The 16,190-nt window shown below is 41.0% G+C and overlaps 1 protein-coding gene across 1 annotated transcript; it reads right to left on the bottom strand.

The window, feature by feature from the left end:
• Positions 1-6,162: 6,162 nt before the first annotated feature.
• Positions 6,163-15,950, bottom strand: ATPsynC (ATP synthase, subunit C). The gene is made up of 3 exons (XM_071690964.1): positions 15,852-15,950; positions 15,562-15,638; positions 6,163-6,805 (listed from the first exon to the last, which is right to left on the bottom strand). The coding sequence occupies exons 2-3, from the start codon at positions 15,616-15,618 to the stop codon at positions 6,500-6,502; spliced, it is 363 nt and encodes a 120-aa protein (XP_071547065.1). The 5' UTR covers positions 15,619-15,638; positions 15,852-15,950; the 3' UTR covers positions 6,163-6,499.
• Positions 15,951-16,190: the final 240 nt, after the last annotated feature.

Raw genomic sequence — 16,190 nt, 5'->3', positions numbered from 1 at the left:
GGGGTCAACGTGCTGCCAATGGATTGAACCAAGGCATGTGAAGCGTCTGGGGTAAACCATGGAAAGTTTTGTGGGGCCTAGATGTGTTAAGGGAGCTGTGGTTTCAGTGCATTATACATGACAGCTAGAAACTGAATGTGAACGAATGTGGCCTTTGTTGTCTTTTCCTAGCGCTACATTGCACACATGCAGGGGGAGGGGGTTGTTACATGTGTCATTTCACATCTCTCTTGCCCTTTCATTACTCAATCAAACCACCTCACACCACATTGTCCTCAAACATCTCATTTCCAGCACATCACCCTCCTTCGCACAACTCTATCTATAGCCCATGCCTCACAATCATATAACATTGTTGGAACTACTATTCCTTCAAACATACCCATTTTAGCTTTCCAAGATAACGTCCTTGACTTCCACACATTTTTAACACTCCCCAAACTTTCACCCCCTTGATTCACTTCTGATTCCATCCACTGCCAAATCCACTCCCAGATATCTAAAACATTTAACTTCTTCCAGTTTTTCTCCATTCAAACTTACCTCCCAATTGACTTGTCCCTCAACCCTACTGTACCTAATAACCTTGCTCTTATTCACATTTACTCTCGGCTTTCTTCTTTCACACACTTTACCAAACTCGGTCACCAGCTTCTCGCCTGAATCTGCCACCAGTGCTGTATCATCACCTAACAACAACCAACTCACTTCCCAAGCTCTCTCATCCACAACAGACTGCATACTTGCCCCCCTTTCCAAAACTCTTGCATTCACCTCCCTAACAACCCCATCCATAAACAAATTAAACCACTATGGAGACATCACACACTCCTGCCACAAACCAACATTCACTGAGAACCAATCACTTTCCTCTCTTCCTACATGTACACATGCCGTACATCCTCAATAAAAACTTTTCACTGCTTCTAACAACTTGCCTCCCACACCATATATTAATACCTACCACAGAGCATCTCTGTCAACTATCATATGCCTTCTCCAGATCCGTAAATGCTACATACATATCCATTTGCTTTTCAAAGTATTTCTCATTTTTCAAAGCAAACACCTGATCCACACATCCTCTACCACTTCTGAAACCACACTGCTCTTCCCCAATTTGATGCTCTGTACATGCCTTCACCCTCTCAATCAATACCCTCCCATATAATTTCCCAGGAATGATCAACAAACTTATACCTATGTAATTTGAGCACTCACTTATCCCCTTTGCCTTTGTACAACGGCACTATGCAAGCATTCTGCTTTACCAACCAGTCAACAATACAGTCACCCCCTTTTGTAATAAATTCCACTGCAATACCATCCAAACCCAATGCCTTGCCAGCTTTCATCTACAGCAAAGCTTTTACTACCTCTTCTCTGTTTACCAAATCATTTTCCCTAACCCTCTCACTTTGCACACCACCTCGACCAAAACACCCTACCTCTGCCACTCTTATCAAACACATCAAACCTTCAAAATACTCACTCCATCTTCTCACATCACCACTACTTATCACCTCCCCATTAGCCCCCTTCACTGATGTTCCCATGTCTTACGCACTTTATTTACCTCCTTCCTAAACATCTTTTTTTATTTATTTATATTTTGCTTTGTCACTGTCTCCCGCATTAGCGAGGTAGAGCAAGGAAACAGATGAAAGAACATCCCAACCCACCCACATACACATGTATATACATACACGTCCTCACACGCACATATACATATCTATACATCACAGCGTATGCATATATATACACAGACATATATACACATGTACATAATTCATACTGTCTGCCTTTACTCATTCCCATCGCCACCTCGCCACACATGAAATAACATCCCCCTCCCCATGTGTGCGAGGTAGTGCTTGGAAAAGACAACAAAGGCCACATTCGTTCACACTCAGTCTCTAGCTGTCATGTAATAATGCACCGAAACCACAGCTCCCTTTCCACATCCAGGCCCCACAGAACTTTCCATGGTTTACCCCAGACGCTTCACATGCCCTGGTTCAATCCACTGACAGTACGTCAACCCCGGTATACCACATCGTTCCAATTCACTTCATTGCACACCTTTCACCCTCCTGCATGTTCAGGCCACAATCAAAATCTTTTTCACTCCATCTTTCCACCTCCAATTTGGTCTCCCACTTCTCATTCCCTCCACCTCTTACACACATATATCCTCTTGGTCAATCTTTCCTCACTCATCCTCTCCATGTGACCAAACCATTTCAAAACACCCTTGTTTGCTCTCTCAACCACTCTCTTTATTACCACACATCTCTCTTACCCAATTATTACTTACCCGATCAAACCAATTTCAGCACTCACTCTTATCCCCTTTGCCTTTGTACAATGGCACTATGCTAGCATTCCACCAATCCTGAGGCACCTTACCATGAGTCATACATACATTAAATAACCTTGCCATCCAGTCAACAATACAGTCACCCTTTTTAATAAATTCCACTGCAATACCACCCAAACCCACTGCCTTGCCAGCTTTCATCTTCCACAAAGCTTTTACTACCTCTCATCTGTTTACCAAATCATTTTCCCAAACTCTCAGTTTGCACACCACCTCGACCAAAACACCCTACATCTGCCACTCTATCATCAGACACATTCAACAAACCTACAGAATACTCACGCGATCTCATCACCACTACTTATCACCTCCCCATTAGCCCCCTTCACTGAAGTTCCCATTTGTTCCATTTACCTCCTTCCATCTTTTTATTCTCCCTAAAATTTAATGATACTCTCACCCCAACTCTCATTTGCCCTCTTTTCACCCCATTCCCTCTTCTTTTCTGAAAACCTCTACTAAACTTCATCTTCGCCTCCACAAGATAATGATCAGACATCCCTCCAGTTGTACCTCTCAGCACATTAACATCCAAATGTCTATCTTTTGCGTGCCTATCAATTAACACAATCCAATAATGCTTTCTGGCCATCTCTCCTACTTACATTTGTATACTTATGTATCTCTTTTTAAACCAGGTATTCCCAATCACCAGTCCTTTTTCAGCACAAATCTACAAGCTGTTCATTTCCATTTACAACACTGAACAACCCATGTACACTAATTATTCCCTCAATGCCACATTACTCACCTTTGCATTCAAATCACCCATCACTATAACCCAGTCTCGTGCATCAAAACTACTAACACACTCACTCAGCTGCTCCCAAAACACTTGCCTCTCATGATCTTTCTTCTCATGCCCAGGTGCATATGCACCAGTAATCACCCATCTCCATCCAGTTACAGTTTTACCCATATCAATCTAGTTTACTTTCTTACACACATACTCCCACCACTGTTTCAGTAGTGCTACTCCTTCCCTTGTTCTTGTCCTCTCACTAACCCCTGACTTTACTCCCAAGACATTCCCAAACCACTCTTCCCCTTTACTCTTGAGCTTTGTTTCACTCAGAGCCAAAATGTACAGGTTCCTTTCCTCAAACATACTATATATTATTTTTATTTTTATTATACTTTGTCGCTGTCTCCCGCGTTTGCGAGGTAGCGCAAGGAAACAGACGAAAGAAATGCCCCCCCCCCCCCATACACATGTATATACATACGTCCACACACGCAAATATACATACCTACACAGCTTTCCATGGTTTACCCCAGACGCTTCACATGCTCTGATTCAATCCACTGACAGCACGCCAACCCCGGTATACCACATCGATCCAATTCACTCTATTCCTTGCCCTCCTTTCACCCTCCTGCATGTTCAGGCCCCGATCACACAAAATCTTTTTCACTCCATCTTTCCACCTCCAATTTGGTCTCCCACTTCTCCATGTTCCCTCCACCTCCGACACATATATCCTCTTGGTCAATCTTTCCTCACTCATTCTCTCCATGTGCCCAAACCATTTCAAAACACCCTCTTCCACTCTCTCAACCACGCTCTTTTTATTTCCACACATCTCTCTTACCCTTAAGTTACTTACTCGATCAAACCACCTCACACCACACATTGTCCTCAAACATCTCATTTCCAGCACATCCACCCTCCTGCACACAACTCTATCCATAGCCTACGCCTCGCAACCATACAACATTGTTGGAACCACTATTCCTTCAAACATACCCATTTTTGCTTTCCGAGATAATGTTCTTGACTTCCACACATTCTTCAAGGCTCCCAGGATTTTCGCCCCCTCCCCCACCCTATGATCTACTTCCGCTTCCATGGTTCCATCTGCTGCCAGATCCACTCCCAGATATCTAAAACACTTTACTTCCTCCAGTTTTTCTCCATTCAAACTTACCTCCCAATTGACTTGATCCTCAACCCTACTGTCCCTAATAACCTTGCTCTTATTCACATTTACTCTTAACTTTCTTCTTTCACACACTTTACCAAACTCAGTCACCAGCTTCTGCAGTTTCTCACATGAATCAGCCACCAGCGCTGTATCATCAGCGAACAACAACTGACTCACTTCCCAAGCTCTCTCATCCCCAACAGACTTCATACTTGCCCCTCTTTCCAAAACTCTTGCATTCACCTCCCTAACCACCCCATCCATAAACAAATTAAACAACCATGGAGACATCACACACCCCTGCCGCAAACCTACATTCACTGAGAACCAATCACTTTCCTCTTCCTACACGTACACATGCCTTACATCCTCGATAAAAATTTTTCACTGCTTCTAACAACTTGCCTCCCACACCATATATTCTTAATACCTTCCACAGAGCATCTCTATCAACTCTATCATATGCCTTCTCCAGATCCATAAATGCTACATACAAATCCATTTGCTTTTCTAAGTATTTCTCACATACATTCTTCAAAGCAAACACCTGATCCACACATCCTCTACCACTTCTGAAACCACACTGCTCTTCCCCAATCTGATGCTCTGTACATGCCTTCACCCTCTCAATCAATATCCTCCCATATAATTTACCAGGAATACTCAACAAACTTATACCTCTGTAATTTGAGCACTCACTCTTATCCCCTTTGCCTTTGTACAATGGCACTATGCATGCATTCCGCCAATCCTCAGGCACCTCACCATGAGTCATACATACATTAAATAACCTTACCAACCAGTCAACCCCTTTTTTAATAAATTCCACTGCAATACCATCCAAACCAGCTGCCTTGCCGGCTTTCATCTTCCGCAAAGCTTTTCCTACCTCTTCTCTGTTTACCAAATCATTTTCCCTAACCCTCTCACTTTGCACACCACCTCGACCAAAACACCCTATATCTGCCACTCTATCATCAAACACATTCAACAAACCTTCAAAATACTCACTCCATCTCCCTCTCACATCACCACTACTTATCACCTCCCCATTTGCACCCTTCACTGAAGTTCCCATTTGCTCCCTTGTCTTACGCACTTTATTTACCTCATTCCAGAACATCTTTTTATTCTCCCTAAAATTTAATGATACTCTCTCACCCCAACTCTCATTTGCCCTTTTTTTCACCTCTTGCACCTTTCTCTTGACCTCCTGTCTTTCTTTTATACATCTCCCACTCAATTTCATTTTTTCCCTGCAAAAATCGTCCAAATGCCTCTCTTCTCTTTCACTAATACTCTTACTTCTTCATCCCACCACTCACTACCCTTTCTAATCAACCCACCTCCCACTCTTCTCATGCCACAAGCATCTTTTGCGCAATCCATCACCGATTCCCTAAATACATCCCATTCCTCCCCCACTCCCCCTACTTCCATTGTTCTCACCTTTTTCCATTCTGTACTCAGTCTCTCCTGGTACTTCCTCACACAAGTCTCTTTCCCAAGCTCACTTACTCTCACCACCCTCTTCACCCCAACATTAACTCTTCTTTTCTGAAAACCCATACAAATCTTCACCTTAGCCTCCACAAGATAATGATCAGACATCCCTCCAGTTGCACCTCTCAGCACATTAACATCCAAAAGTCTCTTTCGCGCGCCTGTCAATTAACACGTAATCCAATAACGCTCTCTGGCCACCTCTCCTACTTACATAAGTATACTTATGTATATCTCGCTTTTTAAACCAGTTAGTCCAAATGTAAACTACATCACCTGCAAAAGCTTATAAATAGATAAATTCATGTCATTTTCACTAAATACAACATGGAACAGCAGGCTATAAATACAAAAAAAATTTATGTTTTATTTATAAATTTTCTATACACAGGAATTGTACACAACTTGGGATTCCTTATGTAACTCAAGACCTAGCAACAGTGTAGTTTTGACATTGCCTAAATTGGGGTATATCTGTATGCCAACAAGACATGAACAGCTTATATTAGTCCATATGTACATTCATATTCCATTTCAAGTGAAAAAGCCTACAGCTTTTAAGACAGCACTCTACAACCTCATAAATATGATGTTCATCTCAGCCCATAGGTGAAGGAGGCACATCCAATCACTGTTTTGGCAATCCCACTGCCCAATAATGGGGCTCCCTTTCACCAATTCATACTGTAACTTAAAAAGCAAACAGCAATAAGAAGGCCATCATAAGGCAGAACAGACCCATGGCCTCAGACAAGGCAAAACCCAAAATGGCATATGAGAACAGCTGCTGCTTAAGGGAAGGATTACGTGCATAACCAATGATAAGGGAACCAAAAACTGAACCAATACCAGCACCAGAACCAGCAACACCAACTGTAGCAGCACCAGCACCAATGAATTTAGCAGCGGAATCAATATCTCTTGATGTAACAGAGGTCTGGAAACTGCGAGTTACTGGAGCCAGAGCCAGAGGGCGGGCCGTAACCTGGCTCACCACCTGTGAAAAAAAAAAAGTCTTAATTATCAGTGATTTCCACTCCCAATCCAAAAATATTTCAATGAATACACAATTTCCAATACAAAAATTCTAAATATGTGCGTACTGCCGTTTTAAAAAAAAGTTTCCTGGCATTAACTCTGATGCTAGAGGATAAGAGAATGTACAAGTTCTTTCTTTTCCTTTATGCATTTGTGCCATTCCGTGGGTATGCAGGTATGAATAAGTACACAGGCATGAGTATGTATATACATGTACATTATCCCTGGTTACATGGGAGAAAACTCCTCATACATATACATGTACTTTGTTATACTTAATTGCCATATCCCACATCAGGGAGGTAGCACATATATATATTCATTTATTTTGCTTTGTTGCTGTCTCCCACGTTAGCGAGGTAGCGCAAGGAAACAGACGAAGGAATGGTCCAACCCACCCACATACACGTCCACACACGCAAATATACATACCTATGCATCTAAACGTATACATATATATACACAGACATATACATATATACACATGTACATAATTCATAGTCTGCCTTTACTCATTCCCATCACCACCCCATCACACATGAAATTACAACCCCCTCCCCCCTCATGTGCACGAGGTAGCACTAGGAAAAGACAACAAAGGCCACATTCGTTCACACTCAGTCTCTAGCTGTCATGTAATAATGCACTGGAACAACAGCTCCCTTTCCACATCCAGGCCCCACAACTTTCCATGGTTTACCCTAGACGCTTCACATGCCCTGGTTCAATCCACTGACAGCACGTCAACCCCGGTATACCACATCGTTCCAATTCACTATTCCTTGCACACCTTTCAACCGATCACAAAATCTTTTTCACTCCATCTTTCCACCTCCCATTTGGTCTCCCACTTCTACTTGCCTCCACCTCTGACAAATATATCCTCTTGGTCAATCTTTCCTCACTCATTCTCTCCATGTGACCAAACCATTTCAAAACATCCTCTTCTGCTCTCTCAACCACACTTTTTATTACCACACATCTCTCTTACCCTTTCATTACTTAATCAAACCACCTCACCACATTGTCCTCAAACATCTCATCTCCAGCACATCCACCCTCCTCCGCACAACTCTATCTATAGCCCATGCCTTGCAACCATATAACATTGTTGGAACCACTATTTCTTCAAACACCCATTTTTGATTTCTGAGATAATGTTCTCCACTTCCACACAATTTTCAACACTCCCAGAATTTTGCCCCCTCCCCCACCCTATGATTCGCTTCTGCTTCCATGGTTCCATCCGCTGCCAAATCCACTCTCAGATATCTAAAACACTTCACTTCCTCCAGTTTTTCTCCGTTCAAACACCTCCCAATTGACTTGTCCCTCAACCCTACTGTACCTAATAACCTTGCTCTTATTCACATTTACTCTCAGCTTTGTTCTTTCACACACTACCAAACTCAGTCACCAGCCCTGCAGTTTCTCACCTGAATCAGCCACCAGCACTGTATCATCAGCAAACAACAACTGACTCACTTCCCAAGCTCTCTCATCCACAACATACTGCATATTTGCTGATTTCCACATCATCAAGGTAGCACCAAGGCACGAACGAGGAATGGTCCATCCACTCAAACGCCCATTCACGCACACACAACATATACAAAAACGCCCATTCACGCATAATAATATACATGTACATATTCTTATTTGCTTGCCTTCATCCATTCCTGTTGCTTCCCTGCCACACAGGTTACACTGAAACTACCCCAAAATGCTAAACCTTACACTAATTGATTTTGATAAGGCATTGAATTTGTGCAAGTTGAGGATTTTCAGGTCTAGGCATAAAAAGTTCCAAGGATATTTATAGCTTTGTGTGATGTGTCAGATAAGAGGCAGGAAATTCCAAAATGCAAACTAACAGTTTCCAGCGAGATTAACAATGTGTTTTATTATTGCATTTATGTACGACTAAGTTCATGTACTAACCATGATGTAGGGAACTCAGCTAGCACTTTTAGCTTTCTTTTGCCAATTGGAAAAAGAGTGACCACATATATTGTCAATCGGCAACTCTGCCAGTTGCAAAAAACTGGAAAACCAAGTGGTACCTTTACTGTAGATTACATGTCATGAAAAAAAGTTAACTACCAAGCCCAACACCTGGTGAAGAAATATGTCACAATCATGTGCATGGTTCAAAGCTTACTTGCATAATGTTCATTAATTTAAGCTTCACTGGCTGGGAATTTGATAGACAGCTAAAGAGGAAGCAGCAGCCTCAGAGGTAATAGGTAAACATTTTATGCTTTTAAACAATTCCAATATGAAAAGTTGTCCACATTTTATCTAAAAGACTACATGCAGGCAAAGCTCATACAAATAAGACTAATGTAGGCAATCACTGTCTACAGTTCATGTCATTACAAAACTGACACATCTGGTTCTCACTACATATTTAAGTACTTGTGCAGAAGCTCAAATCTCCTGCCGTCTAGGAAGTGTGAAGGGGTAACACCCATTTAACAGCATTGGGCCATAAAATACACACCTGATATGATTTGCTTCAATATCATCCCATCCTAGCCATTTGAACTTTCCTCCTAATGAGTGGAGAAGCTTGAATGTGATTGTCACCAACAGACAGAGCTCTTCAAATGAACTTTACATAATCCCCTCCATAGTATTTTTCTGCTTCAATAACACTGGTTGGATGTGGGCTCAGTTGCTTCTTAAGCTCTACTACCATAGCCTGCCTGACAAGGGGGATGTCTTCTGCCTTCACTTAAGGTTCAAACAGAGACTTGGGCATATCAGCAAATGTACACTCCATAGCCATACATGTTCTGCTACTGTGGAATTTCAGTGTTGGTGTAGTGGCCCCAGCCCTGAGAGAGAGGAGAAACAGATTGGAGTGTGGGACAAAACCTTGACCATTTCATCCTGCCTTCCTTGAAAGTCTTCACAAGTCTCCAGCCACACCGTCAAGATAGATAATCTGCTTCAATTAGAAAATAACAGGAGGGACTAGTGCTGGCTCTTCACAGAATTACAAGGAACTAGTATCATGTCTTGCTCACCCACCTTTCTTTGATTTTGTAGCTACTGGGAAAGTTTGACAAGTTTTGACAATTTTTTTTAAAATGTTCCCATGGCAGCACTTGCAACGAGCCTAAGATTATTCTCGATGACAAAGTCGGCCAATTCTCTTGTCCGTGCTACCACAAATGAAGGCTTTCAGATTTTCGTATCAGATTCCCTCAGTAAAACCAATTGCAACACAAAGCTGTCAATCTTCTGGTACTGGGGCAAGGTGAATGGAACCAATTTTATAAGTTTTGTCAATGTGCTGTGGCAGATCATGATTCAGGCTGGGATACTGTCATTTGATTTTGTGCCCTTCTGTTTCATGGCTTGTCTGGCTAAATGCTGTGCAGAGTTCTCAGGCAGTTTTCTTGCTATTGTGCCACTAAGAAGTTCTCAGCAAGTCTCTTGCATAGCAAACTGAATTGTCCCATAAACACCATGTGCATTCTCTGATGATTTCCAAACAAAATGCTGCCTCTAGAAACATTGTGCAGGAGATGCCCTCTGCCAATGACATGTCAAAGGAGAGGCACAAAAGGCCAAGCAGCAGCACTGGAGCCTACCAGTTATGACGAGTTAAAAGGAACGAGTGATTGAGGGTGATGGTGCCAAATGTGAATGGTATGACTGTGGACAAAAGAAGGGAGACTGAAGATGTGTAAAAGTTGTAGCATGGATGAGCTATGGATTGGAGAAACCCAGGCAGGGAGTGTGAAGTGCAAATGGAAATTAATGCAAGTTATGGCAGGACAGTGAAGATGGTGTGGTATGGACAAGAATGAGTGAAAATCATTCGATGTCTGGTGTTTAATCAAACTATACCTGAATTTATATGTCTATACGGCCTTTTAAGGTACTTATAGTTTTAGCATTCACTACATCTGACGGTATCTTATTCCAGCACTAAACACACCTACAGGAAAAGGTTTTCCCACATCCATACTACATCTCTTAGCTTTGACTTTTATTCCATTTGTCCAAGTAATCACATTTTCATGTATTTAGAAAATATGCTCATGGTTTACTCTATCAAACTTCAGAATTTTAAACACTTTGATTAAGTCATCACAAAGTATGTTTTTTTAGCTTCTCTTCGTATGCCAGATTTCTAAAGGATGGGATCAATTTGTCATGCATCTTTGCACTTGCTCTAAATTTTCCTCATTCTTTTTAGTTTGGGGACCAAAACTGAACTGAATATTCAAGGCGTGGTCTTACTAGAGATTTATACGGGATTGTTTCTGACGTCTTATAATCCATCTTCCTGACTATGAAACCTAACATTTGGTTACCTTTTTTACTTGCTGGTTGACACTGTTTAGTGTGTTTGAAATTGTTGCTAATGACAACAAAGTCCTTTTCATTTTCTTAGAAATTCTGAAATTTGTAGTCGTAACACATATCCTTGTCTCCAAAGAGCACAACTTTACACTAATCATTAAACTTCATTTGCCATCTATCTGACCACTCTGCTAGTAAGTTAAGATCTCTCCAAATCATTTCGCAGTCCTGCCCGCTCTATCCCCAAGTTCAGTATCAGCAAAGATCTTTGATAAAACCAAAATCTAGGTCATTAATGTAAATTATAAAAATAGGGCCTAGGACTGACCCCTGTGGTACACCACTCGTTACATCTAGCCAATCTGTGTCTTTGCCATTTAATACTACTTACCGATTTCTTCCAGTAAGACAGTTTCTGTGTTTAGAAAGGGTAGTGAGTGGTGGGATGAAGAAGTAAGAGTATTAGTGAAAGAGAAGAGAGAGGCATTTGGACGATTTTTGCAGGGAAAAAATGCAATTGAGTGGGAGAAGTATAAAAGAAAGAGACAGGAGGTCAAGAGAAAGGTGCAAGAGGTGAAAAAAGGGCAAATGAGAGTTGGGGTGAGAGACTATCAGTAAATTTTAGGGAGAATAAAAAGATGTTCTGGAAGGATGTAAATAGGGTGCGTAAGACAAGGGAGCAAATGGGAACTTCAGTGAAGGGCGTAAATGGGGAGGTGATAAGTAGTGGTGATGTGAGAAGGAGATGGAATGAGTATTTTGAAGGTTTGTTGAATGTGTCTGATGACAGAGTGGCAGATATAGGGTGTTTGGGTCGAGGTGGTGTGCAAAGTGAGAGGGTTAGGGAAAATGATTTGGTAAACAGAGAAGAGGTAGTAAAAGCTTTGCGGAAGATGAAAGCCGGCAAGGCAGCAGGTTTGGATGGTATTGCAGTGGAATTTATTAAAAAAGGGGGTGACTGTATTGTTGACTGGTTGGTAAGGTTATTTAATGTATGTATGACTCATGGTGAGGTGCCTGAGGATTGGCGGAATGCGTGCATAGTGCCACTGTACAAAGGCAAAGGGGATAAGAGTGAGTGCTCAAATTACAGAGGTATAAGTTTGTTGAGTATTCCTGGTAAATTATATGGGAGGGTATTGATTGAGAGGGTGAAGGCATGTACAGAGCATCAGATTGGGGAAGAGCAGTGTGGTTTCAGAAGTGGTAGAGGATGTGTGGATCAGGTGTTTGCTTTGAAGAATGTATGTGAGAAATACTTAGAAAAGCAAATGGATTTGTATGTAGCATTTATGGATCTGGAGAGGGCATATGATAGAGTTGATAGAGATGCTCTGTGGAAGGTATTAAGAATATATGGTGTGGGAGGCAAGTTGTTAGAAGCAGTGAAAAGTTTTTATCGAGGATGTAAGGCATGTGTACGTGTAGGAAGAGAGGAAAGTGATTGGTTCTCAGTGAATGTAGGTTTGCGGCAGGGGTGTGTGATGTCTCCATGGTTGTTTAATTTGTTTATGGATGGGGTTGTTAGGGAGGTAAATGCAAGAGTCTTGGAAAGAGGGGCAAGTATGAAGTCTGTTGGGGATGAGAGAGCTTGGGAAGTGAGTCAGCTGTTGTTCGCTGATGATACAGCGCTGGTGGTGGATTCATGTGAGAAACTGCAGAAGCTGGTGACGGAGTTTGGTAAAGTGTGTGGAAGAAGAAAGTTAAGAGTAAATGTGAATAAGAGCAAGGTTATTAGGTACAGTAGGGTTGAGGGTCAAGTCAATTGGGAGGTGAGTTTGAATGGAGAAAAACTGGAGGAAGTGAAGTGTTTTAGATATCTGGGAGTGGATCTGTCAGCGGATGGAACCATGGAAGCGGAAGTGGATCATAGGGTGGGGGAGGGGGCGAAAATTTTGGGAGCCTTGAAAAATGTGTGGAAGTCGAGAACATTATCCCGGAAAGCAAAAATGGGTATGTTTGAAGGAATAGTAGTTCCAACAATGTTGTATGGTTGCGAGGCGTGGGCTATGGATAGAGTTGTGCGCAGGAGGATGGATGTGCTGGAAATGAGATGTTTGAGGACAATGTGTGGTGTGAGGTGGTTTGATCGAGTAACGTAAGGGTAAGAGAGATGTGTGGAAATAAAAAGAGCGTGGTTGAGAGAGCAGAAGAGGGTGTTTTGAAATGGTTTGGGCACATGGAGAGAATGAGTGAGGAAAGATTGACCAAGAGGATATATGTGTCGGAGGTGGAGATAACGAGGAGAAGAGGGTGACCAAATTGGAGGTGGAAAGATGGAGTGAAAAGGATTTTGTGTGATCGGGGCCTGAACATGCAGGAGGGTGAAAGGAGGGCAAGGAATAGAGGGAATTGGAGCGATGTGGTATACAGGGGTTGACGTGCTGTCAGTGGATTGAATCAAGGCATGTGAAGCGTCCGGGGTAAACCAAGGAAAGCTGTGTAGGTATGTATATTTGCGTGTGTGGACGTGTGTATGTACATGTGTATGGGGGGGTTGGGCCATTTCTTTCGTCTGTTTCCTTGCGCTACCTCGCAAATGCGGGAGACAGCAACAAAGTATAAAAAAAAAAAAAAAGTTTCTGACCCATACACAATTCAATTCCATGTGAGGTACTTATCGAAAGCCTTTTGGAAATCTATATATATTACATCAGTACATTTTTGTCCCAATTCTGAAAACTAAAAAATTCCAGCAAATTCATCAGGCAGGATCATGTAGCAAAAACACTGTTGGTTGTCCATAATAACTGTGTTCTAGAACTGACAATTTTCTCATTTTCTTTCAAAGTTATGGAGACTGTAGCCACAGCAACTCCCCTTGGAGTTCTAAGAGTGAACAGGGCATCAGATATATATTGTACAATGCTGAAATCAAAAGCACATGCAATGACTAAAAGAATGCATTTGAAAAGCTAATATTAAAAACTCGGTAAATTTGTAGCTTATGCCCTGCAGAAGTAATGAAATATCTATGAATCAAATAAGTCAAACTTCACTTAACTCATTTACGAGCTAAGAGAAGCACTTTTTAAAAATCAATTGAACATGAATTTCAAATTCTGGAGAAACAAAATTATCATACAGTACCATTACTTTCAAATAATGACAAGTTTACAACCGAATTCTTACAATGTTTAAGATCAATTAAAAAAAATGGGTATTTCTAGTTTATAGAAGTTAGAAAACTTATAAGTACACCTTCCTAAATCTATATTCTTTTACAAGCTCTGATGTACATGACAAAAGTGCTTCTCAAAATCAGATCAACTGCATATATATTTCATAATTACTGTGGGGCATAAACTAAAAAATATATTCTAAGTTTTGCTGGGATGTAAACAAAGTTCAGATGTCAAAATAAGAATGACTACGAATGGGAAATATCGCATGCATTAATTCAAGCCCTAATCTATAGACAACTGAATTTGCCTAAAATGTTTGCAAAAGAAATTAATTCAAATGTTATGAAAAAGGAGGATTCACAAATGCTATTATTCTATTAATAGAAAATAGGCATTTCTACACCTTTATTGGCACCTTATTATGAGCGTTCCCCTGGCATTCAAAATAAATCTCTAGATTCAAGTGCCAGGTGAATACTGTACAGTCCACAGAACAGTATTCCCTTCTTGTTCATTTATTATTTGATAGTGTTAGCCATGCATCACAAACTATTGACTGATTTTTACCCATTCTCCCTCTACTTCAAAGCCCTAGCTCCATATGACCTATGTCAAATTCCTCCTATTTATGTACAAAACTAGCATCAGTTTTAAAAAAATAACCCAGAAAAAGTGCCTGTAAGATAGGCAGATCTATGCTTAACTTCCCACAATGCATTCCACAGTATGCATCCTAACAAAGACCTCATCAAAAATAATTTCACTCAAAAAATATTAGGGATCGAACTGATGCTTAAGATATCTCCCATATAACATTAGACATTTCTTTACACATTTAAATTTCTAACATCCTTGATCACGATCCAAAAAAGTAAATTACATTCTAATAACCCTAAATTTAAACGGACATGTGTAGCATCCATATTTTTCCAGTTCTCCAAGTATTTTACATAATCTAAACCAATTATTCACCTAATATATACTTCCATTAACAATCAAATCCCACTAATCACTTGACAATGGTACATTCATTCCACATCATAATACACAAGTTCCCCAACCTTCTTCATACAAGTTTGTAGAATACTTGGTATTTCGCTATTCTATGCTAATAATCAAATATTTCATCTTCACTTCTGGTGAAATGCTTTACTATGAAGATATAACTCTGGTACCGACTTTATATACTATGAACATTACATAAAACAACTTGACTAGCATCTAAGATATATTTGTCCATTCTGAATACTCAATCCTTCAAGCCACTTACAGTAACATTCCTGGTAGCATTCCTGGTGATGGGAAGGGCGAGCCTAGCAGCATACATGATGTTGACTATTGTTTTACCTGGAAAAGAAACAGCCGGTTAACAATCGTCGCCATTTTCAGTTCATCACTAACAGCCGGCGTAAAGATCTCAGCCTCTACTACAATTATTACCGCTCGTCTCTCTCCACTAACTCCTTCAACACAATCATCTTACACTCTACTTCTTGGTCTTTAACCCCTACATTATCCTAAAGCACAAAACTAACAATAAGGCCTATCCTAAATACTGACCAGTAACGGTAACGTTGCCTCTCTGATGTGACGGAGGATAGTGGGCCCGTCGTCTGCGCCGGAGCCGGTCTTCCCCCTCACACTGCGCATGCGTCTCCCCCCCCCCCCACCACCAGACCAATAGCACAAATATGAGATAAAAAAAAAAAAAATTTACACACCTGTGATCTCTTGCAATATATCTTTTATGAAAAAGGTAAACAGTTATTATTTGATTATAAATACTAAGAATGCTATTAAGTAACTTAAAATACAGATCTTGCCAAGGGCTACGGCTACTGAAATTCTTGTGAATTGTTTTATGAATTAAAACTTCAGAAAGTAATTTCTAACTCATTC

The sequence above is a fragment of the Panulirus ornatus genome, chromosome 49 (genome assembly GCF_036320965.1).
Source record: "Panulirus ornatus isolate Po-2019 chromosome 49, ASM3632096v1, whole genome shotgun sequence".
Lineage (NCBI taxonomy): Eukaryota > Metazoa > Arthropoda > Malacostraca > Decapoda > Palinuridae > Panulirus > Panulirus ornatus.
Note: the sequence above shows the minus strand (reverse complement) of the source record. Positions and strands in the feature narration are given on the sequence as shown.